General features: G+C 38.0%; 1 protein-coding gene across 7 annotated transcripts in view; it reads right to left on the bottom strand.

Annotated features, from left to right (window-relative positions):
* The window catches only part of Gpbp1 (GC-rich promoter binding protein 1), a 58,703-nt gene that overhangs the window by 19,049 nt on the left and 14,263 nt on the right, over positions 1 to 25,391 (bottom strand). For 4 of the 7 annotated variants that reach the window (XM_070041207.1, XM_070041205.1, XM_070041209.1 and 1 more), the window contains exons 3-7: positions 23,085 to 23,204; positions 9,100 to 9,223; positions 8,516 to 8,739; positions 4,191 to 4,257; positions 3,183 to 3,242 (exon numbers count right to left, since the gene is read on the bottom strand). In XM_070041207.1, the coding sequence (XP_069897308.1) occupies positions 3,183 to 3,242; positions 4,191 to 4,257; positions 8,516 to 8,739; positions 9,100 to 9,223; positions 23,085 to 23,147 (538 nt within the window). In that variant the 5' untranslated portion in view covers positions 23,148 to 23,204. The remainder of the gene's footprint in view (positions 1 to 3,182; positions 3,243 to 4,190; positions 4,258 to 8,515; positions 8,740 to 9,099; positions 9,224 to 23,084; positions 23,205 to 25,391) is intronic. The other 3 variants (XM_070041210.1, XM_070041211.1, XM_070041212.1) reach the window with 3 other exon arrangements.

Below are 25,391 nucleotides of genomic sequence, written 5' to 3'. Positions count from 1 at the left end.
GTAAAAACATGAGAGGTAAGAAATGTGAAAAAATGTAAGAGAAATATGATAAAGGCCAGTATATCTCTTTATAGTTATTCTGAATAAATTAGGTACATGAATTTGCCCATTTAAGAAAAAGATGTCCTCAAATGCTAATAGTTACCTATAGTAATGGAAGAGACAGGCATTGCTTGCATTACTTAGGTTCTTCTATACTAAGTTTCAATGTGTTTATCTCAAGCTCACATGAACAGATACCTTCACAAACAAAATTTAATTTTAGCCAGGCACCTGGGGGCTCACACATCTCAGGAGGCTGAAATCTGAGGATCATGAGTCAAAGCTAGCCAAGACAGAAAGTCTGTGGGACTCTTGTCTCCACGGAAAACTGGAAGTAGAGCTGTAGCACGAAGTGGTAGAACCCCAGTCTTGAAGAGGAAAGCCCAGGGATAGCTCCTAGACCCTGAGTTCAAGCCCCACAACCAACCAAAAAAAGTTAATTTCAAAAACCTTGAAGGTAAATATAGTTTTAGGAGTTTCATAAGGTTACTCCCTCTATCTTCACAAATAACTAATCTCAAAATACGTGGCTTTTATTACTTTGTCTTGTTACTTTTTACTCACACTTTCTTCATACCTGTGAATATAGTTTTATTCCTCAAATAGTTAATAATGGGTTGAAAATGACTCAACTCTTCAGAACACAAATTAAAATACCATTACAAATAATAAGAACTAAACTGACACTAGAGAGGATGATGTAAAAGGATTAAGAATTCCAAGTCAGCCTGGGCTGCATAGTAAGACTGTCTCAAAAACAGTAAAATGGTGTCAGGTGGTGTTGGTATAATCCTGCTATGCAGGAGACTGAGATCTGAGGATAGCAGTTCAAAGCCAGCCCAAACAGGAAAGTTTGGGAGACTGTTATATCTTCAATTGACCACCAAAATGCTGGAAATAGAGCTGTGGCTCAAAGTGGTACAGTGCCAACCTTGAGCAAAAACAAAAACTCAGGGACAGTCCCAGACACTGAGGTCAAGCCCCATGAACCACAGAAGAAAAAAGAAAATTGCCCACAGGAATAATTCAGAGTTGATATTGATATCTCAATTCTTCAACCTCTGTCTTTTGTTATACAGTCCATATTAACAACCTACTAAATAAAATTTCCCATTCAATCATTACATTAAGTTTTACTTCTTTGATCTACCATGGAGAAATTTTGTTTCTGTCTTTTAATTAACCTACAACTGGAACCACCTTTCTGTATTTGAGCAAAATAATTATCTAAACATTTGACCTGATACAGGCTTTTAAAACACTAAACAGTTTAGCACTACTCATTATCTTTCTGTGATCTTGCACAGGTCAGAGATAATAAATTCACATGGAAATCAAGATATTGAGCTATCTGTCCAAAAATCTAAATCTGTCCAAAATCTAAATGAACAATTATGTAAAAGTACTATTAGAGCCTAGATCTCACCATTTCCAAAGCCAGTGTTCTTAACTACTTTATTGTGGAGAAAAAAGAAATTAAGCTGTCCCTATTGCCATGTTATTTTCAAAATGTCTATCATCCCTAACACTGCTGAACATATAGAAAGACAAGTGAAGTCAAGGTCACACTGATGGCACATACTACTACATGTCCACTGATTAGCAAACTCAAAAGAATCTTTATCAAGCAATAAAAATATTCCTACTGTGAACCCTAATTTTAATATAAAAAGGCTATCTGCTAAAGAAAATTACAGATAGGCATATAGCTCAATGATAGAGTACTTGCTTAGCATGCACAAGGTCTTGGTTTTATTGGAATGCTCTAGAAAACTTATCTATAAGACCCACTCACTAATTAGCTTTGACTTCAGAAGGCTAACCAAATCCCAATCAAACAAAAAAATCTTTATGCTTATTAAGTGTATTAATTATGAGCAAAACTCAAGAAGTTCAAATTATCAAAATATACACAAAAATGGTAAAGTGAAATAGAATTGTTATTGGTAACCAAAATGTTTCATTATTATTTTAAGCACTAAATGTTAAGATATGTTAATGCTATGTTGCTGACATACTGAGTCACTTATGTAAAAACTGTTAAAAAGGACATCTGAAAACTTTCAAATCAACAGCCGTTAATTAGAACTCAAATTGCCTACTGTAAATGATTGTTTCTTCCTCACATCCTCACAAATGGAGTAAGACAATTTAGAAATTCTCACTGACACATGTTAGCTGACTGAAATCCTGTTTCCAAGTCTTAAATTATTAAGAACATATAGACAGGTTACTTAAAAACCACTAATTTTATGTAATCTTATGTTGTGCTCTTTTGTCAAAACAGAACACTAAGATCACAAAAGATGTTTGCAATAAAACCAACTAAGTTCTAACTCAAATTAAATTGATATAACTATTTAAATGGCTTACTTTTCCTCAAGTTATTTTTATTGGAGTATTATGTTTAATATCTGACAATTTTTGTTCTTTCAGGAACAAAATATCTTTTTTTATAAATAATACATTTTCATTAGTAAATTTTTACTTACCTGGAAAGAAGTAGCACTAGAAAAGCTCTATTGAAGTCTTTCCTAAAATTCTCTCCTCTTCCTCAGGAACATAGCTATTCTAAATGTTGCAATGAGGAAAACAATACTTGGGAACCCAAGGGGGGGGAGGGGGCAGGGTAAGAAAGGAATAGTGATGTGGGATACAATGAGAGTTTCATTGTATTACTGGGGAAAGTACTGGGAATTTAACAATTAACCATGCCACAATTAATCATTTTCTTTTTTTTTTCTTTTTTGAATGCAAACACATTTCTTAAGTTTACCTAAACACATAAAGAGTACATCTTCCATTTAAACATTTTTTCTACTATAACTCAGAATCCTTAAATCAACCCTGAAACAGTAAAATCTAATTCTGTATAACATTTTAATCAAATTTTCAAAATATATCTTTGCCTTTAAATCATTTGTAAGATTTTTAAGTCAACCAAGGATCAATACCAGTACTATCTATATGTAGTTTTATATATAAATGCTGACATTCTGGATTGTAAAAATTGACTTTCATTCTAGTAAAATTCAAATTATTCCTAATTACTCAGAGATTCTATTTAATACCCTCCAGGTGGTTCTATATTCTTATGCAATCAGCTGTTCCCAGAAAAACTGAATAATAAGGAAACATACCTAAGAGAGGAGCTTGGGAGAGTTTTTTGGTTGGGTATGTGTGTGTCTGGGCGTGTAGGCCTGGGGAGAGTGGTAGAAATACTAATTTGCAATACAGAAAAAACAATGCCATTCACATGGTTCTAACAAGTGTCTGACCACCCCCACCCCCACCCTCAAAAAGCCCTTAAATAAAGAGGGAGATAAAGGAAATGAAGTTAATTCCCCAGTTTTACTTGACAAATACAATTACAACCAGCATAGGAAGTGGCAAAGTTTAAAATAATGCCTTTATTGTTAGGACTAGTATGCTATCATAAGCCACAATCCTTTTCTATTTGTTACTGATTTTCAATTAAAAAATGCAAATGAACATGTGTATTTAGTGTCAAAGTTGACAGAACTTTGAGCTTGGTATCAAATAATTAAATTTATTTTTCAGATGTCAAATCTTACAAAATTTTATAGTATAAAATTTTCCATTATTTTAAACTTCACTTGAATCTTTTAAAAGCTAACTTGTACTACGAATGCAATTTAATCTATTAGGTGCTATCAAATAAACTCTCAACATTTTTAAACAGGGAGTTATAAGAAACTATCATTACATTTTGAAAATCAAAAAGGAAAATAATTTCAGATATAGACTAACCATAGGAAAATATGCAAATTATTTTTAATAGTCATTAATCTCATTACACCACAATCAGAAGTACTTATCTTTCCAGTTAATCAAATTTTTAACTATGAAAACTAAAATCTTAAACTAAGCTTTTGGTATTTATAGATTACCAGGCTGCTCTAGAAATTACATTAACTTAAAAATCATTTCTAGATAACAAATTAAAAGTACACTTAATGATACTAACAGGAGCAAGTCAATTATTTCTTATCATACCCCAACTGATGTAGCTTAGCATACCAAAAAGTGTAAAAAGTAAAAGCTTTATTCTAGCCTGCTTTATATTAAAAAACAAAAGAATAACACCAACATTTTATACCCCAAAAAATAAATAAAAAACCACTTACCCCATACACCTGCAGCTAAAGATTTATTCTGATTTGGTTCTCTCTCATATTCAGGATTTAAAGATGGCTGAAAGAAAACTGGAATTAGTGTCTCACATTTAAAAGCTACATCCTTTTTCAAAAGGATCACATAAGTATTGAGGAACCTGATTTAACACTTTGCTATTAATGATTAATTATTACTCATATACTTATTTCCAACTTACTCTGCTAACCATTAAAGCTTACTTTTTTTTTTTTTTTTGGGGGGGGGGGTGGAGGTCCAGTCATGGGGCCTGAACTCTGGGCCTGGGTGCTGTCCCTCAGCTCTTCAGCTCAAGACTAGCACTCTACCACTTGAGCCACAGCGCCACTTCTGGCTTTTTTCTTTTTTGCTTATGTGGTGCTGAGGAATCTAACCCAGGACCTCATGAATGCAAGGCAAGCACTCTACCACTAAGCCACCTACCTTCCCAGCCCCTAAAGCACTTACTTTCTATACTTAACTGCTAGATAGAAAAAAAAAGTCTTTAGTTTCCCCAATGACTACCCAAGAAAAAAGCTTAAAGAAAAAAAGGGGGAAAAAAATGACACAAGAGGCAGGAATTCTAATTCTAAGATTTACACCAACATTACATGAACGTGTCAAGTCCAATCTAGAGCCTAAGTGCCAACAACTCACCACTTGTACTGCTTAGGAAGCTGAAGTCAGAATAGCTTTAGTCTAAAAATTCAAGACCAGCCTGGGCAAGATATAACACACAAAAAAGAATTTCAGTATAAAAGTATAATCCCTGCTGGGCTCATGCCTGTAATCCTAGCTACTCAGGAGGCTGAGATCTGAGGAGCACTGTTCAAAGCCAGCCCTGACAGGAAAGGAAAGTCCATAAGCCTCTTATCTCCAATTAATCACCACAAAAACAGGAAGTTGCTTTGTGGCGAAAGTGGTAGAGCCCTAGCCTCCAGCTGAAAAGCTAAGGGACAGGCCCAAGCCCAGAGTTCAAGCCCTACAACTGACAAAAAACATACATAAATAAAGTATGATCCCTTCCTCAGCATAAAGTCTAAAGAAGAAGAAAATTAAGATCATTTTTCAATTCTTTTATCTTTTTCACTGAGTTTGCTTTCAATGCACTCTTCCTAAAGTATAAATTTTTACTTCAAAAAGAATGCCAGTCACTGGTGGCTCACGTCTGTAATTCTAGCTACTCAAAGAGGCTGAGATCTAAGAATCCCAGATCAAAGCCAGCCCAGGCAGCAAAGTACATGATACTCATCTCCCATTCAACAACCCAAAGAGCCAGAAGTGGAGGTGTGGCTCTAGTGGTAGAGCTGAATAGCTCAGGGACTGCACTCAAGCCCAGAGTTCAAGCCCTACAACCACCCAAAAAAAAAAAAAATCACAACTACAGAAAATAGGGGTGGGATGGGCTGGGAAGATGACTCAGTGGTAGAGTGCTTGCCTTGCATGCATGAGGCCCTGGGTTCAATTCCTCAGCACCACATAAGCAGAAAAATCCAGAAGTAGGGTTGAGGCTCAAGTGATAGTGTGCTAGTCTACAGCTGAAGAGCTGAGGGACAGCGCCCCGGCCCAGAGTTCAGGCCCCACGACCGACAAAAAAAAAATAGGGGTGGGGTGAGCGGGGTGAGGGGAAAGAACTATTACTAGATAAGTGGGATTGTATTCTACATCAACTTTTCTGTAACTTCAAAAAGCAAAATTGAGCAACAAGAAGTTTGGCAAGGGCTGGGAAGGTGGCTCAGTGGTAGTGTGCTTGCCTTGCATGCTGGAGGCCCTGTGTTCGAATCCTCAGCACCACATAAGCAAAAAGAAAAAAGCCGGAAGTGGCGCTGTGGCTCAAGTGGTAGAACACTAGCCTTGAGCTGAAGAGCTGAGGGACAGCGCCCAGGCCCAGAGTTCAGGCCCCACGACTGGACCAAAAGAAAAGAAAGTTTGGCAAGAAGTTCAAAACCACAAAGAATATATTTACGTTTATAATTCTAGCTATTCAGGAGGCTGAGACCTAAGAATCACACTTCAAAGCCAGCCCAGGCAGGAAAGTCCATGAGACTCTTATCTCCAATTAACCATCCCCAAAACCTCATGTGGAGCTATGCTCAAAGTGGTAGAGTGCTACCCTGGAGCACAAAAGATCAGAAAAGACAGCACCTCAGACTGGGAAGTTGGCTCAGTGGTAGAGTGCTTGCCTTGCATGCATGAGGTCCTGGGTTCAATTCCTCAGCACAACGTAAGCAGAAAAAAAAGCCAGAAGTGGAGCAGTGGCTCCAGTGGTAGAACACTAGCCTTGAGCTGAAGAACTGAGGGACAGCCCCAGGGCCCAGAGTTCAGCCCCCATGACTGACCAAAAAAAAAAAAAAAAAAGACAGCACCTAAGCCCTGAGTTCAAGCCTTACGACTGACCAAAAAAAAAAAGCAGTGTTCAGATATATTGCATGTTGAAACATAGGAATAATTATTTTTGGTAGAAACATTGACATTCTTAATTGCACTTGACCTAGGGTAACAACTCATTTCCTTAACTACATGGGGAGCTGTCTTGGGATTAGTTTAAGAATCAAATATGAATAATCAAGTATTCTTTAAACATAACTTTGTAGAGCAGAGTAAAGCTCAATGGTAGATTGTTGGCCTAGCCTGAGTGAAGTCCAGTTTCAATTCCTAGCACCACATCAATCAGCAGACAGACAAAATATATTTGTTAAAAATAAACGGAAACGAGGGATTTTTCTGGTTGCTGTTTGTTTTCTTGTCATACTTGTTTCTTTATCTGTCTCTGGAAGGCTATGGGGGGGGCATGGAAATGGAGGAAGAAAGGATGAATAAATAGAGAAGTGGTATTCACTAAACACTATGTTAAAAATGAACTGGGGGGGAGTGTAGTTGTGGAGGTGGGAGGGTAGGGGAAAAACAAAGGAGGAGGTAACAATGCTTGATAGGAAATGTACTCATTACCTTGCTCATGTAACTGTAACCCCTCTGTGTAAAAAGTATTTTTACAATACGTATTAAAAAAAAAAGAAGAAAATGAACTATATGACTTGTGAGTGGTAATGGGAGGGAAAAATCTGGTAGAGTGAGGGAAGTGTCCATTGTCTAAAAAGAAATGTACGTTTTATATGACTTTTGTAACTGTAACCCCTCTGTACATAACCTTTATAACAATACAATTTTTTAATTAAACAAATAAGAATCCATAAAAAAACAAGCCAAGGAGAGTAGTTCACACCTCTAATCTTATCTACTTGGGAGGTGGAGATCAAGAGATCAAGGTTTGAAGTCAGCCCAGGCATAAATGCTAGCTCCAACTTAATTAATAGCTGAACAGTGAGAACACCTGTCATCCTATGTGGAAAGCATAAGATCACAAGTCTAGGCCTAAGCATACACATAAAACCTTGCTTGAAAAGTTAAAAAAGGCAAAAAGGTCTGGGGATAGGGCTCAAGTGACAGGGTGAGTACTTAACAAGCACTAAAGCCTTGAGTTCAACCTCAATTATGACAAAAAAATAAAAATACAGAAAATGTAAACAAATGTAATCATAACTGTAGCGAGTGCATGTAGTCTAAGGTTCTTGGGAAACTGAGGTGAGAGGACCATGTGAGCCTATAAATTCAAGAGCCACCTTAGGGCTGGGAATGTGGCTCAGTGGTAGAGTACTTGCCTAGCATGCATGAAGCCCTGGCAGTAACCATATAAACAGAAAAGGCCGGAAGAGGCACTGTGGCTCAAGTGGTAGAGTGCTAGCCTTCAGCAAAAAGAAGCAAAGGGACAGAGCTTAGGCCCTGAGTTCAAACCCAGGCCTGGCCAAAAAGAAAAAAAGAGAGAGAACCACCTGAGCAACATTGCAAGAGTCTGCTATCAATCAATATAAGATCTTTAAAAATGTTACAATATATTCATAGCCAATGAAAGCTATAATTTCTAAGGGAAACTGTTCAATTTTCTATAATAAACCAGTAGTTCTGAAAAACCACATACCAGAGGGTAAGGAACACATTGTAAACCTTAAAAACCCACTGGGGACTGGGAATGATGAGGTGGCACTGATCAAGATGTATTGTACTCATAAACTAACATTATTGAACTGAAATCTTGTATAATTAAAGATAATTTTTTAATGGAGAAAGAACCAATCAGCATGTTTGAAGCATGACAAGAAGCTGAAGTATTACAGGTCAATAAATGGGTGAAAATTAAAGGAAAAAAATACTTATATAGTGGAAATACCTGTCAACTGCAGAAAATCATGTAAAACTTCCTAAGAGTGCCTTGCCAGCAAAATGGAACTTGCAGAAAATTGTATTAAAATTTTAAAAAACTTACAAAATCCTCAGCCTCAAACTGTTTGCGTTCTCTTTTGTCTTCTTTCCTCCCAGTTTCATTGTCAGATATGTTGTTTTCATGTAGTCCTTGGCTTTTTCCAGAATGGAAAATACTGTTTCGAGAACGAGAGTTTCCACCATGGTATCCCCCTCGATGATTTATGTTTTCAGTACCATTTCTGCCATGTGAACGCCATCCATTTTTTTCTTTCCTTCCAAAATTACCTTTGATAACATTAAAAAGTAATGAAACATAGATATGTTTAGAATGAATAGCAAAACACCCTTAAAAGACTATTAAAAATTATCCTTAAACTCTTATCATGCTGGGTATTGGTGGCTCACATCTAAAAAACCTAGCTACTTAGGAAGCAGAAATCTGAAGGAGAGATTCAAGGCCAACCAGGTCAGAAAAGTTTGCTAGACATTTCCAAATCAACTAACAAAATGCAGGTTTGGATGTGTGGCTCAAGTGGCACATACAGCACCAGCCTAGCAAGAACACAAAAACAAACCACCCTGAGTTCAAACCCCAGTACCATCCTGAGCAAAGAAAAACAACAAAACTATCATTCCTTTATTTACCTCCATTAGGACGTCCAATACCAGAATCAAAGGCATCAGAAGAGTTGTGTCTTCGACGATTCACATCGTAACGATTTTCTGTCCATGAAAAATTTTCAGAATGTTTCTCAAAATTCAACGATGACTGAAACAAAATACAAGTAGATATAGTTACTTATAACTTTAAAAAGTAGTAAGACTCCAATTTATTTCCAAGAATTTAAATGGTTAAAACGAATACGTGAGGGAAGTAGAGCTGTGGCTCAAGTGGTAGAGTTAGCCTTGAACAAAAAAGTAGGGACAGCACCCAGGCCTTAAGTTCAAGCCCTAGGACCAGCAGTCTCCGCCCCACCCCCCACCCCCAAAAAAGAAAAGAGATGAACTATATTGTTGGACCCTAGTCTTCTATCTATGGATGGTAACACGCCTTTCTGAAAGAGTTCAAGAATGACATCTACTTTTCCAAAAATAAAGGTTTAAAAAAGTTAAGCAAGGGGCTGGGAAGGTGGCTCAGTGGTAGAGCACTTGCCTTGCATGCATGAGGCCCTGGGTTCGATTCCTCAGCACCACATAAGCAAAAAGAAAAAAAAAAGCCGGAAGTGGCACTATGGCTCAAGTGGTAGAGCGCTAGCCTTGAGCTGAAGAGCTGAGGGACAGCGCCCAGGCCCAGAGTTCAGGCCCCACAACCGGACCCAAAAAAAAAAAAAGTTAAGCAATATTCTTAACACATACTACTTGTAAAAATTTTTATTCTAGCTCAAGGTTTTATTCTACATCAAAATTGTCAAGTGAAACTTCAGTTTTAAATTCTCTAGATTTCTAGGGCTGGGAAGTTGGCTCAGTGGTAGAGTGCTTGCCTTGCATGCATGAGGCCCTGGGTTCAATTCCTCAGCACCACATAAGCAAAAAGAAAAAACCCGGAAGTGGTGCTGTGACTCAAGTGGTAGAGTGCTAGCCTTGAGCTGAAGAGCTGAAGGACAGTGCCTAGGCCCAGAGTTCAGGCCCCACGACTGGACCCAAATAAATTCTCTAGATTTCTAGACTCCTCAAACCACATGTATAGGGAAAGGGGAGGAAAGAATATTTATTACAACTATTCCAAAAAAGAAGAAAGGAACATACAGATGTCTCTACTATTTATATTAAGTAGTTAGACCCAACAGTAATCTAATAATCTGAGAAAATCACAATCAAAACCCCTAACAACTTTAAGAATTCCTGACTTCAATGAATGGACTCATTATTAGAACTAAGAAAAATGTACACTGCAGGTGTGGCATTGCAAGCCTGTGACCATGCCCATGATCTCAAGGGAAGACCTTGAGGATAGCTTCAATTACATATTGAGACCCTATCAAAGAAGGAAGGAAAGGAAAGGGGATGGAAAAAGTGAAGTAGCAGCCAACCAGAATAAGTGCAAGCCTAAGATCCAAGTGGAAACAGAGGCTCTCTTAGTGTATTCAAGAGCAACTTGGACAACATGCCAAAAGGAGACTATATAATGCACAAAAATTGCTTCTTAAAAAAGGCATTTGAGGGGTTGGCAATGTGGCTTAGTAGTAGAGTGCTTGCCTAGCACGCATGAAGCCCTGGAGTCAATTCCTTAGCACCACATAAACAAAAAAGGCTGGAAATTGCACTGTGACTCAAATGGTAGAGTGCTAACCTTGAACAAAAGCAGCCCAGGGATAGTGTCTAGTCCTTGAGTTCAAACCGCAGGACTGGCAAAAAAAAAAAAAGCACTATGTCTTTAAGAAAGACATAGTGATAGGATGGGGGAGAACACTTGTTATGCTGGTACTAAAACATTACCAGGATAGAGTGCGGTGATAGTGCCTCTGTAGCATACAAGAGGCCCAGAGTAAATTCATAGTGCAACAAACAAGCTCACAATCATATGGCCTTCTCCCTCTTCCCCCACTTCTCTGTATGAATGTATAATTTTTTTTTTTTTGGTCGGTTGTGGTGCCTGGACTCTGGGCTTGGGGGCTGTCCCTCAGCTCTTCAGCTCTAGCACTTGAGCCACAGCACCACTTCTGGCCTTTTCTGCTTATGTAGTGCTTGAGGAATAGAACCCAGGGCCTCATGCATGCAAGGCAAGCAGTCTACCACTGAGCTACCTTCCCAGCCCAAGATGTATAAAATTTAAACTCAATGGAAGACAAAAATGGACCCTATGAGAAAAAAGAAAAGTTAGAATCCTCTCTCATGTGATCAATAAAAGTAAATTCTACATGCATTAAAGACCCAAATATTAATGGGTCAAGAGACTTATCCCAACAGTAGAGCACCTACTTAGCACTCACTAACATTCCAAGTTCAAATCCCAGCATCAAAAATAAAAGGAAAAGAAATAAACAGAAAAAAAAATACTTTAAATATGGGAGTGTTTTGTTTTATTTTAACTCTTGAAGGCTTTCTTAACCAAGATCTAAAATACAGGCACTATGAAACATGTCCTGAAAAACTATACAAAACAAAAATGAAGCTGGTGTCCGGCGCCAATGGCTCACACCTGTAATCCTACCCACTCATGAGGCTGAGATCTGAGGATTGAAGTTCAAAGCCAGCCTGGGCAGGAAAGTTCCCATGAGGCTCTTTTTGTTTGCTTTATTTTGTTTTTGTTGGGTCATAGGGCTTGAACTCTGGGCCTGGGCTCTTCTGTCCCTGAGCACTTCAGCTCAAGGCTAGCCACCACTTCCAGTTTTCTGAGTGGTTTACTGGAGGTAAGTCTCATGGCCTTTCCTGCCCAGGCTGGCTTTGAACCGAGATCCTCAGATCTCAGCCTCCTTAGCTAGGATTACAGGTGTGAACCACCAGAACCGGGCTCCCATGAGACTCATCTCCAGAAAACCAGAAGTGAGGCTATGGCTCAAGTAGTAGAACGCTCACCTTGAGCTGAAGAGCAGCTCAGGGACAATACCCAGGCCTAGAGTTCAAGCCCCACGACCAACAAAAAAAAAAAAAAAGCTGGACAGATTAAGAAAATGTAGTGAACACAAACAAACAGTTGTAAAAATCAATGTAAATTAAGACATTAATGGGACATTAATGGAAGAATATAAAGATCTAAAATGCAAAAGAAAACATACCTACTTTAAAGAATCAAAAATACAAATTAGAACAGGACAGTATTTCTCATTCAAATAATCAAAAATAGCAAGATCAAATGATATTCTAAGAAGATATTGCTGTAAGGCCATCTGTCATCTAAACGGGTAAGTCTTGTCTACAAAACTGAACTAAGTGCCAAACTCAAGTGGAGAAGTTATTCATATAGATAACAAGCTACCCAAAAATCTAATTTTGAAGTTCCATTTATATTAAACAGAAGAGACAACTGCATTATCAATCAGTATTACTTGAATGTCACACAGCTAATGAATGGCAAGGGGGTTGGGAATTAAAACAAGAACTCTCAAGCAAGCTGCCTTTCTCTCCACTCTTCCTTTGCTTTACCTACTTCTGAATGGCTATTTCCACTAAAGAACTTGCTTTTAGTACTCCCAAAGTTTTAAATGTACAGACTTCTGGCTCATGCTTGTAATCCTAGCTACTCAGGAGACCTGTGGATTGTGGTTTGAAGTAAGTCAAAAGCATTAAAGTTCATGTAACTATTATCTCCAACTAACTAGCAACCTGTGGCTCAAGTGGTAAGAGTGCTAGCCTTGAGTAAGAAAGAAAATATTCAGAGGGTTGAGACATGGCTCAATTGGCTGGTAAAGCACCAGCCAATGAGTCAATGAGAAGAACGCATGTGGTAATGAGTTCTAGTCCCAGTCTCAGAGAGAAAAAAAAAAAAAAGGTTGGGCACTAGTGTTTCACACCTGTTAATTCTAGCTACTCAAGAGGCTGAGATCTGAGGATCACGGTTCAAAGCCAGCCCAGGCAGGAAAAATCATTAAACTCTGATCTCCAAGAAACCACCTGAAGTGGTGCTGTAGCTCAAGTGGCAGAGCACTCACCTTGAGCTGAAGAGCACAGGAACAGCACTCAGGCCAGAGTTCATCCCATATCCAAAAAAAAAAAAAGCTCAGGGACCAGGTCCTGAGTTCAAACCCTTAAACTAGTACTAGAAACACAAACACACACACACACACACACACACACACACACACACAATTTCATTAACTCATATTTTGTTTTGCTTAATTAAGAAGGAAAAAAATCTACTTTCTGTTTCTATTTCCCACTACCCATCTTACCTTTTCTCTTTTGGACCTACGCTTTAACTCAGGGTTTTAACCTCTAACTTCACTTTTTTGCATATAGCTTACACTCTACCACTTGAGCCATACATCAGTCCAACCTTACCATATTTTCATGCAGTATTGGGGATTGTAATTACTAGGCAAGTCAAGCACTCTATGCATAAATGAGAGGCACCAGTGGATAGATAAGTTACTCTTTCAATATCACATTCCTGAGATCTTCCTTCAATGAAGGAGATGAAATGCTACGGAAAGAACAAGCCTATTCGTGGGGATTACTTATCTCTCCTAAATTAAAACAATGGGAATGAGAAGAATCTCAAACAAGTCTTGTAGTTATCTAATTTTTCAGTATTTGTAATTATTTGAGTAGTACGCCAATAATAAAAGTTTTACTTTTCAAACTGCAAGCCAAGGCCTACTAATGGAAAAATGAACCCGGCTGGTCATAAGTGCCATTTCTGATGGGATACTAGAGAGAGACTAAAAAGGAAAATATTAGTGCACAAAGGGAGATTAAGCTTTTACTTTAGTTATATCTACATGTATACAAAAAAAAGTCTTTCACCATGGGTAATAAACAGCTCAAAAACCAACCTGCTTATTCCATAATCAGCCAGATGCAGTTTAAAATTTCACCACATGATGGGGCTAAAATTCTATACCATTAAGAAAATTACAGAAGTGCAGTTCTGAAAACATTTTTAACTGTGTGTGTGTGTGTGTGTGTGTGTGTGTGTGTGTGTGTGTGTGTGTGTGTGTGTGTGTGTGTGTGTGTGTGTGTGTGTGTGTGTGTGTGTGTGTGTGTGTGTACCATCTTTTCAAAAAAAAAGGAAAATGATCATTACATTAAACTAGCGAATGCAAGAGCAGTTAACATCTTTTCCATTTATTCAAGACAAAAGAGGAGTAATGATACAAGCAAACAAGTCTCCAGCAGGGAATAGGCAATTAATTACAAATGGGAACACAGGACTAGTGATTTTAAAAAATGAAAGGTAGAGAGAAGGTATATTAAAGAAAATATTAAGAAAGCACAGTCTGCTGGGCACTGGTAGCTGACTCTGTAATCCTGAAAATCTGAGGATCGAGGTCCAAAGCCAGACAGGTCACAGGAAACTCCATGAGACTCTTATTGCCAAGTAGCCACCCAAAAACTGGAAGGGAGCTGTGGCTCAAAGTAGTAGAGGGCTAGCCTTGAGCAAAAATGCTCAGGGACAGAGTCCAGACCCTGAGTTCAAGCCTTACAACCAACCAAAAAAAAAAAAAAGAAAAAGAAAAACCTATTTTAGCCAAGGGAAAAAAAGAAATTCCAAATACTACTAGTTTAAAAAGTTCAGACTGTAAATAAGTTCGTAATAAAAAACAATTTTTTTCAAGTGGCTCAAGTGGTAAAATGCTACCCTGGAGCTTAGAAGCTCAGGGACAATGCCCAGGCCCGGAGTTCAAGCCCCAGGCCTTGCAAAAGAAAAAAAAATTCAGAGAGGCAGTACCAAAGCCTCAAGTTCAAGCCCATGACCAAAAGAAAAATCATGATAGACAGTTCCAAATTCTCAAAGCAAACTCATTATTATGAGGACCTATTTTTTTTTTGGTCACAGTGATAGAGGGGTTACAGTTACATAAGTAAGGTAATAAGTAGTTTTCGCTTTTTTTTTTTTTTTCCAGTTGGTCCTGGAACTTGAACTCTGGGCCTGGGCGCTGTCCCTCAGCTCTTCAGCTCAAGGCTAACGCTCTACCACTTGAACCACAGCGCCACTTCCAGTTTTCTGAGTGGTTTATTGGAGATGAGTCTCTCAGACTTTGCTGCCCAGGCTAGCTTTGAACCGTGATCCTCAGATCTCAGCCTCCTGAATAGCTAGGATTACAGGTGTTAGTCACTGGCACCCGGCTCTAAGTACATTTCTTGTTAAACTTATTACCCCTAGCATTAAGGATTTCAATACACATTAACAATTATCAGCCTTAACCCCAGGTTAATATTAAAATGAAGACACACTAATCTTTTCTTGAAGTTAATATTAAAATGAAGACACACTAATCTTTTCTTGAATTCTCTAGTTCATAGTACTTACTATTTTTCATATATTATTATTGAAAAGGTTTTTCTTCTAAACTGGGAGTAAGGGAAGGGGTAACATTGTACAAAAAGAAATCTACTCTATACCTGACATATAACTGCAACTGCTCTGTACATTACCTTTATAATAGTTAAAAATAAATGAAAATCAATTTTTAAAAACACCAAAAATTACTAAATGGTTGTTTTTAAAGGTGACTTTCCAGATGCCAATGACTTTTAGTGATGAGCATTATATCATAGGATCCCTCAAAAATTGAAGTAAGGCTAGGAGTTGGTGGTTCATGCATGTAATCTAGCTAAAGAAAAATGACTTTTTTTTACTAATTTTATTGTTTTAGAATGATATTCAACAGGGTTATCTTTACATATGTCAGTTAAGTAAGTACAATTTCATTTTGCGTAGTATCATCTGTTCCTTTTCTCCCATTCCCTCCCTCCCATCTACACCCATAAGTTGCATAGTTCACTTTCATCAATGTCCAGTACAGCCAGTTCACTCCACTACTGCTTTTTCCTGATTCTGTGCCTTCCACCCACCCTCCCACAGATGTGCATGTGAGTACACCATATATAAGGTAAAGAGTATAGTCATCAAAAAAAGAAAAGAACAAATTAAGAAAGTAAGTCTTATACGTTTCAGATAGCATTACAAAAGCAAAAAACAAAAGGAAAGCAAAAAACCCACATGCTCTGAAGTGGCCTGGGAGGGGAAAAAAATCTTTCTGGGGTTAAAAAACAATACCAAAAAACAAATTCTAGAAACTACATAATGGGGAAATGGGAGGAAAATCAGTAACAAAAAGTGATCTTGGTAGCTTAATTAGAATATAGGGTCTCTATTTCTGACAACTTCAAACCCTTTATATAGTCTTGAAATGGGATTTTTTTTTTAAATTATTTTACGGAATCTTAGAATGGGCCCTATGGAAAGAACAAGCCAATAGCATGTGCATTCTTGGATTCTAGTCCAGGTTCATATTAATTAGCTATGTGAAAACAGTTAAGTCTGCTAAGCTTCCAAATAATACTATCTAAAGTGGACTTAGATAAATGTTAAAATCTATCTTCAATTTAAACTCTATCTACAATTCTGACTAGAATAATTTTATTACTTCATCTTTTTCAATATATTTTTGGCCAAATTTATACCAATTGAGAAATCCTTTTTTGGGACAAACAAAATTTCAAGCTAAAATTTTTCTAGTAATAGCTGCTTTTTGAATGCCTCATCATGATAAAAGCTTAATTAATAACCAAACAAATCATTACACTCTCTTGGTTTCTCTCTATTACAGAGGGAAAAAAGTAGAATACAGATACTAAGCTATTAGTCGTTTCCAATTAAGTCCAAAGTCTCAAATTACTATAAGACAATTTTTTCTATCATCTCTAAAATCAAGATTACTTAACAAGATGCACATTAACAGTGTTGGGTTGAAATATAGCTCAGTGGCAAAGCACATGCCTAGCAAGTACAACATCCTAGCTTCCATCCCCAGTACCCCCCAAAAAAGAAAATCTGTATATTAAGCTTTTTTTCTTCCATGGTAAAAAATACAAGAGGACATCTTACAATAAATGATGTTATTAGTCTAGATAAAATATGGCACCTTTAGGGCTGAGAAGGTGGCTCAGTGGTAGAGCGCTTGCCTTGCATGCTCAAAGCCCTGGGTTCGATTCCTCAGCACCACGTAAGCAAAAAGAAAAAAGCCGGAAGTGGCGCTGTGGCTCAAGTGGTAGAGCGCTAGCCTTGAGCTGAAGAGCTAAGGGACAGCGCCCAGGCCCAGAGTTCAGGCCCCACAATCGGACCCCCCCCCCAAAAAAAAATGGCACCTTTAGAGTAATTCCAAATAAGCAGCACTGTAGAAAACAACTCACGAGAATTAGTCTGTTTTGACATTGTATATTATATGGAATATATTTGTTCTCAATCCCAGATTACAGATCATGGAGCTCCTAAAACTTCTGGAAAAATTCCATAGTGGTAATATTATCTCTTTTCACTTAAAAGTTCATGTTGGAGTTCATACTAATAAGGTTAATTGAGGTAGAACCCCTAATCAACCACAGGAAACTATGAACCCCCTGCTAATAATTCACTCTATCCATCTATATCCTTTATAATAACTAGCAAAGTTCGTGTTTCTCTAAATTCTGTGAGCTGTCTTAACAAATAAAAGATGGTCATGCTCACTGGTTTGTAGCTAGTTAGAATAATGTATGTCCTAGTGAAAGAGCATCGGTTGTAGCCTCAATCCCAACATTTAGAGGTTGGGGTAGTTCAAAGCTTGCCTGGGCGACAAAGTGAGAAAGCACAAGTGAGAAATACTTAGCACTGGCATCTGTGGTGGAAGGAGTCTTATATGAATTAACTCTCAATTCCTGAAACCAGGTAAATGATATCAGACTGAACTATATGATAACAGGTACAGCTGATATACATTAGAAAATTGCTTATGAAATTGTAATCCTTCTGTACATTACCTTGATAATAACAATTAAAACTGAGTTTAGGGGCTCAGTGGTAGAGTGCTTTCCTTGCATGCATGAGGCCCTGGGTTCGATTCCTCAACACCACATAAGCAGAAAAAGCCAGAAGTGATGCTATGGCTCAAGTGGTAGGGTGCTAGCCTTAAGCTGAAGAGCTGAGGGACAGCGCCCAGGCCCAGAGTTCAGGCCCCATATCCAACAAAAAAAAAAGAACTGAATTTAATTAAGGGGGCAAGGAATATAACCTAGTGGTAGAGTACCACAATTTTTTTTATTGAGAGAACAGAGAAAAAATTTTCCTTTTGCACTTTTTTTTCCTTTTTGCACAAGGCAAATAATCTACTGTAAGTACTGTGTTTTCTAGACTGTTTTTTACCTATGGTCTAGAAAACCAAAGTACATCAAAATTGCTTTTTTGTAAAAATTTAATCATTCTGTAGACCGTATTTGTAGTTATCTCCCCCCCCCCACTTTTTTATTGTAATGGTGATATATAGAGGGTTACAGTTTACATAAATCAGGTAATGAGTACTTTTTGAACACTGTCTCCTTCCCCTGTTTTTCTCCCAGTTTTTCCCTCCTCACCCCTCTCCCACAAGTTGTATAGTTCATTTTCAACATAGTGTCTTCTGAGTAACACTGCTATATTTGTTCAACCTTTGTCCTACCATTTCTGTGCTCGCCCTTATCCTCCCCAAAACAGATAAACTTACATACAAAACGTACAGAAAACCAGGTGCCAGTGGCTCATGCCTGTAATCCTAACTATTCAGGAGGCTGAGATCTGAGGATGGCAGTGACTCTTATCTCCAGTTTAAAAAAAAAAAAAAAAAAACACTAGAAAACCAGAAGTGGAGCTGTGGCTCAAGCGGCAGAGTGCTCACCTTGAGCCAAAGAGCACAGGGACAGTCCAGGCCCACTGTTCAAGCCCCACGACCAACCAAAAAAAAAACAAGTATAGAAATCAAAAACAGTGACAAAGGAGAAAAATAAATTTGAAAATTTTAAAAAGCAAAAAACAACATAAAATCTCCTGTTTCCATTTCTAAAGCTACAACCATGTTCACTGCAGCATTGTTTACCATAGTCAAGATATGTAATCAACACAGATATTTCTCAGCAGACAAATGAATCAAGAAAATTTGGTATACACTTACAAAATTCATACAAGCACACACACACACACACACACACACACACACACACAGTGGAATTCTATGCTTCGATCAAAAAGAATGATACTGTACCATTCATAAGAAAATGGAAAGACTTGGAAAAAATTACATTATAAGCAAAGTAAACCAGACCCAAAGAAACATAGATTGGTATGAGTTTTCCCTTATTTGTTGTAATTAGAAAGTGCCTATAAATCTACATGTAAACACGCTGGATGGTAAAGACAAAAAAAATACACTTGGGGGGCTGGGAAGATGGCTCAGTGGTAGAGTGTTTGCCTTGCATGCCTGAGGCCCTGGGTTCAATTCCTCAGCACCACATAAGCAAAAAGAAAAAAGCCAGAAGTGGCGCTGTGGCTCAAGTGGTAGAGCGCTAGCCTTGAGCTGAAGAGCTGAGGGACAGCGCCCAGGCCCAGAGTTCAGGCCCCACGACCGGACCCAAAAAAAAAATACACTTGGACATGATAAATCATACAGGACTCTAGACATTCACACAGTGAAACCAAGAAAGGATATTCTTAGATCACTATGGACAAAGGTTCAATTATGCTATGGGCATATGATCATATAAAATGATGTTTATTGAAATTACTTTCTACTTACTTTAATATAGATTGACTAAATTCAAATATAAATTACTATGGAAAAATCTCATAAGTAGTAAAATGTTACATATCAAAAATATAATTTAAATACTTAATGATATGGGTTCCTTCTACTTTCTTCATTAGCTAAGAATGTTCAGGTAGTGGAGGTGTGGCTCAAGTGGTAAAGCACCAGCTTTGAGAGAAAAAAATTGAGAGAGTTCATGGCTCTGAAAGAGTTTAAGCCCCAACACCCCTCCCCTCCCCCAGCCAAGAGACTATTTATTTATTCTTTTTGTTTGGGTTTTTTCTTAACTGTACTTTTTTGTCTTTTCTTTTTTGGTACCAGGGAAATCAAACTCAGGACACTGCACTTGCTAGGCAAGCACTTTGTCACATCCCAGCCCTATTTACTCTTTTTATCTATGTCCATCTATAGTTATTTTATATGTCTGTACACTAGGCAATGCTAGGGAAGACAGACTGAAAATTCCCCAAAAACTTTGTTCATTAACAAGGCAAACTAATGAAAAATATTGTAACACAATCAAAACAAAATAGACAAGTATCTCATACCTGTCAGACTACTGATTTAAAAGAATCATTAATAGCCCATAAACTACCCATAAAAAGACCAATACTAACAATGTGCAGAACTTTTTTACTATGTCTTAATAATAGATGCTAATTTTAATTTCATTTAACAGTGGAAGATATAAACATATTTGCACAAAGTACTCTATCTTTATTCATAAGTAAAATGTTTCCTAAGTGAGACCTGAGAAGTTCATTTTATCCTTAAAATTGCAGTCATGTCATATAAAGTCTTATTACAGAAAAATATATATCTACAAAGATAGAAAAAAATTATACAGGGAAAAGTAAAACAGATGATCATAAAAAAATTCTTACTATATATCATACACATATATATTGAATAAATGTCTCTTTATATGCTATGTAACCTTAGACAAATTTTGGAGACCTTACATGTTTTTGTTTTTATAGTTAGCTGACGAGAAGAGAAGGGTCTCATGGATGTTCCTTGCTAGGCTGGCTTAGAAACATGATCCTCAGGGCTGGGAAGGTGGCTCAGTGGTAGAGCGCTTGCCTTGCATGCCTGAGGCCCTGGGTTTGATTCCTCAGCACCACATAAGCAGAAGAAAAAAAAAGTCGGAAGTGGCGCTGTGGCCCAAGTGGTTGAGCGCTAGCCTTGAGCTGAAGAGCTGAGGGACAGGGCCCAGGCCCAGAGTTCAGGCCCCACAACTGAACCAAAAAAAAAAAGAAACATGATCCTCAGATCTCAGCCTCCTAAGTAGCTATGATTACAAGTGTGAGCCACCAGCTACAGACAATGTTTGTTTTTTAATAGTTTTCACCAGTAGTACTACAGGAATTTATGACATAAAAACCACAATCTCAGCCAGGAACCAGTGGCTCAAGGCCTATAATCCTAGCTACTCTGAGGATCACAGTTCAAAACCAGCCGGGCAGAGCAGGAAAGTCTGTAAGACTCTTATCTCCAATTAACCACCAGACAACTGCAGGTGGCAAAGAGCTAGCCTTGAGCTCAAGAACTCAAGGACAGTGCCCAGGCCCAGAGTTCAAGCCCCACATATGACAAAAAAAAAAAAACACAATCTCCTACTCTTCACATCTGAACTACAACTGAAGTTAAGGCTCAAAAAAGATGATCCTCAACTGGGAAGGTGGCTTAGTGGTAGAGTGCTTGCCTAGTATGCATGAAGCCCTGAGTTCAATTCCTCAGTACCACATACACAGAAAAAGCCGGAAGTGGCGCTGTGGCTCAAGTAGTATAGCTAGCCTTAAGCAAAAAGAAACTCAGGAACAGCACTCAGACTCTGAGGTTCAAGCCCCACCACTGGCCAAAAAAAAGATAGTTGTCTACCATCCGGCATCTGGGCTATCTGATCACTTCAAACTACAATTTAGATTGTCAAGTTCCCAATGAATGCAGTCAAGAAATCAGACTCCTTTCATCTGCCCATTCCCACTTGCAAAAGGAAGGTTCCATTTTAGGTTTATTAGGCCTAGAATAATGAGGCCCCCAACTCCCCATAGTACAGCTACCTAATAAACTGTTCCTCAAAGGAACTGCTTTATTTGAGACACAGATGAGTACATTTAAGCCTAAAAGCATCCCAAGAAACAACTGGGATTTTAGCAGGTATTAAAAAAGTAAAAACAAAATCGAAATAAATACGTACGTACATATATGGAGGCTGGTGGTTACTCTCAGTGAAAGGTAACAAGCTAAACCATTAAGGCCATTCAGAGCAGAAAAAATTCCAGAAACTGAAGAAGAGCCTTACTGGGTTAAAACCTCAAAACAAGCCTCAAAAACCATACCGTTTCCAATTAAACTGGATCAGAACAAGGGGCAATTTATACCCTAGGGCATAGTTGAAAATAACATCAATCTGCATTTAATAGAACCTAACAGATGGTTATGATACCAAAGAGGCAGACAGCTTTACTAAGATCAGGAAAAGATAAAGAGAACCCAGATAAAATGAAAATATCCCTGGACAAGGGAGCCCATGCCCTTTAAAACTCTGGAAGGCAATTATTTCACTTTCCCTTTATGGATAAATGTAACATTTAAAATAAATGTAGCATAAACTAGTACTAACTCTAAATAACATTCATGCAATTATGCCCAAAAGGTTATTTGGCAAAGTACTTAGAAAACTTTATAAAGAATACTGTCTAGGACTGTAAGGTATGGCTCAAATGGTAGAGTACTAGGCGTGAGAAAAAGTCTCCAGGTACTGAGTTCAATCCCGAGTACTCACAAATAGATAGAAAAGACAAAACAGATAGAATAGATAGAACAGATAGAATAGGTAGGTAGGTAGGTAGGTAGGTAGGTAGGTAGGTAGGCTGGTTGGTTGGTTGGTTGACTGATTGGATATAGATATAGATACAGACAGACACTTCACTACTTAACAGAGCAATTAATATCAAACAAAGTCAAGGAGTATTTTAAAAGATAAACTGTAAAGAAAAGAACAGGAAAAAGTTGACATGTAAGTTCAAAGTAGCTAACTGGTTTGAATTAAAATGTGTGGAAACTGAAGAGATGAGGGACAGCGCCAAGGCACAGAGTTCAAGCCCCATGACTGACCAAAAAAAAAAAAAAAAAGGGTAAGATGTGTGGAACCTTGACTACTCAACTAAGACAACCTTGGAAAGAAAATGGACTAGTTTGTTAGTAGTATTCTGAAAACTTTTTAATAAAACCTATAAGTTAAGTATGAAATAACTTGGTACTCTAAAAATAAACTGTTTGCTTTTTTGTCCTACTACATAGGCTTTGTGCATGATAGGCAAGTGCTTTGCAAATGAGCCACATTCCCAGCCAATGCCTTCACGTTCTGGTTACATATACATATAACATGAGCAAGAGAGACAGAAAGAAGACAGATGCAGAAAAGAATACCTTTGTTGATGATGGTGGAGTAGGAAAATTAAGCCAGGCTGGAGCAAAGTCATGCTGCGCCATTTAGGTCCAGTCTCTCCGACTCAATGAAACAAGGCTTCAACACCTCATGGCAAGTCCCTGTCACATAAAATGGAAGGAATTAGACCTGTAGCTCCTAATCAAAATTACCATACTTCTTTTAAATTACATGACCCTACTGCTCAAGATTTATATCATTTATAATATTTTGATTATGCCAGGTGCTGGTGTGACTCACAGCTGTAATCCTAGCTACTCAGGAGGCTTAGATCTAAAAACTGCAGTTCTAAGCCAACCCAGGCAGTAGAGTCTGTAACTCTCATCTCCAATTAACTACCAAAAAGATGGAAGCAGAGCACTAGCCTTGAGCCAGCACTGAGTTCAAGTCCCAGGGAGGCACAAAAATAGTAAGGAGGGAAAGGATGACACTGTCCAAAAAGAAATGTGCCCATTACCTGACTTATGTAACTGTAGCCCCTCTGTCCATCACCTTTATATTGACAATAAAAAAAGTTAAATAATAAGTCTAATTACACAGGAGACCATGGCTTTGGATTAAGCTCTTACAGTAGGCCTCAACAAGATTAAAAATCAAAATGAAATCAATCACACTCAAGTTCCTCATTACCAAACTGAAGCTAAGTTGTTATCTGGCCTCTAGAAAAATCAAGAAAGAGATATAATCGCCAAGTTTACCACAGACCAGTTCCAAATCAACACGATAGTCAATCTCCCTCTGCCTTAATCCCTACCCCACCCTCATAATTCACTATCCCCTTTGTAAGATTAATTTGCAACAACCAATCTGTCTTTCCATTTCTTTAATTCTTTTCTGTTTATAAAGCCAACTTATACTCAACCCATCATCACATTTATCCTATTTTATACAAAGACATGCTGCCTAAGGCTAGAATAAAGTCAATTAAAATCTTTTAATTTTAAGTTTGTCTTTCACAGAATAAAAACCTACAAAAGGTAAAAAATGTATCCCGGCACTGGTGGCTCATACCTATATTCCTAGCTATTGAGGAGGATGAGATCTGAGAATCTCGGTTCAAAGTCAGCCTGGGCATTTGGAAAGTCCATGAGACAATCTTATCTCCAATAAACCACCACAAAACTGGAAGTGGCACTGTGGCTTAAGTGGGAAAACTCTCACCTTGAGCTGAAAAGCTCAAGGACAGCACCCAGGCCCAGAGTTCAAGCCCCACGACTGTCAAAAAAAAAAAAAAAAAAAGTAAGGAAAAAGGACAGTTATAGAGGAAGAATGATTGCAGAAGAAGGAATTTAGGGGGAAATGAGGCATTATCTTGCTTGGTGACATTTTACAAAGTTTATTAGTTGTATACTTAGAAGTTAGGTTTCTTTTGTAAAGTATACTTCAATAAAGCTTTTTAGGGGGAGATGCTGGCCCGACACTTAAATTCAGGGTCTTGATGCTTCCCGAGCTTTTTTGCTCAAGACTAGCACTCAACCACTTGAGCCACACCTCACCACACTGCTTTTCCGTAGTTAATTGGAAGAATCTCACTGACTTTCCTACCCTGGATGGCTTAGAACCTCAATCCTCAGATCTCAGCCTCCTCAATAGCTAGAATTACAGGCAGAAAACACCAGTACCCAGAAATAAAACTTACCAAATAGAATAAAGTGTCTACTGATGTGAAACAATATTAACTACAGAGTATCATCTACAACATATGTTTTCCCATACCCCAAATGGAATTTGAAATGTGATTAAGGCCATGAAACCAAGCAGAAAACAAAGCCTCTAGCATTTGCTTCTACCATCAATTTTAAAGGTCCCCTTATAACTAAGGAATAGACTCCCATTAACATTGCTCTATAGGTAGTAATTCCTCTGACATACAAGTAAGGAAAGAACAGTTGCATAAACTGTTTTTCAGGAACCTGGAGAAAACTCTAACCAGTTGAAATCACTCACCTTATACTTGGGCCTACATGTGTTTTGACATCAGAAAGCCACAATCTCTACCCTCAGAGCATGCTAAAACCCAACACTTTCTATACTTTCTCCAATGAAGAACCATGAAGTCTGATCACACATGCACACCCCACCAATCACTTTTCCATACATCTGAGACCACTGTTTCTTTATCCCATAAGTACCTTAAACCCTACATCAGGAAGGCAGATTTGAGGGTTATTTCCCTGTGTCCTCAAATTTGGCCACCTCATAAATAAACTTTTCCTCTTGCAAAACTCAACTATTCCAATGACTGGCATAGTGCACAGCATACAAAATGAATGGACCTTCTGGTTCTT

This window comes from Dipodomys merriami, unplaced genomic scaffold (genome assembly GCF_024711535.1).
Source record: "Dipodomys merriami isolate MVZ:Mamm:240054 unplaced genomic scaffold, mDipMer1.0.p SCAF_30, whole genome shotgun sequence".
Classification (NCBI taxonomy): Eukaryota; Metazoa; Chordata; class Mammalia; order Rodentia; family Heteromyidae; genus Dipodomys; species Dipodomys merriami.
This window is presented reverse-complemented; position numbering and strand designations above follow the sequence as displayed.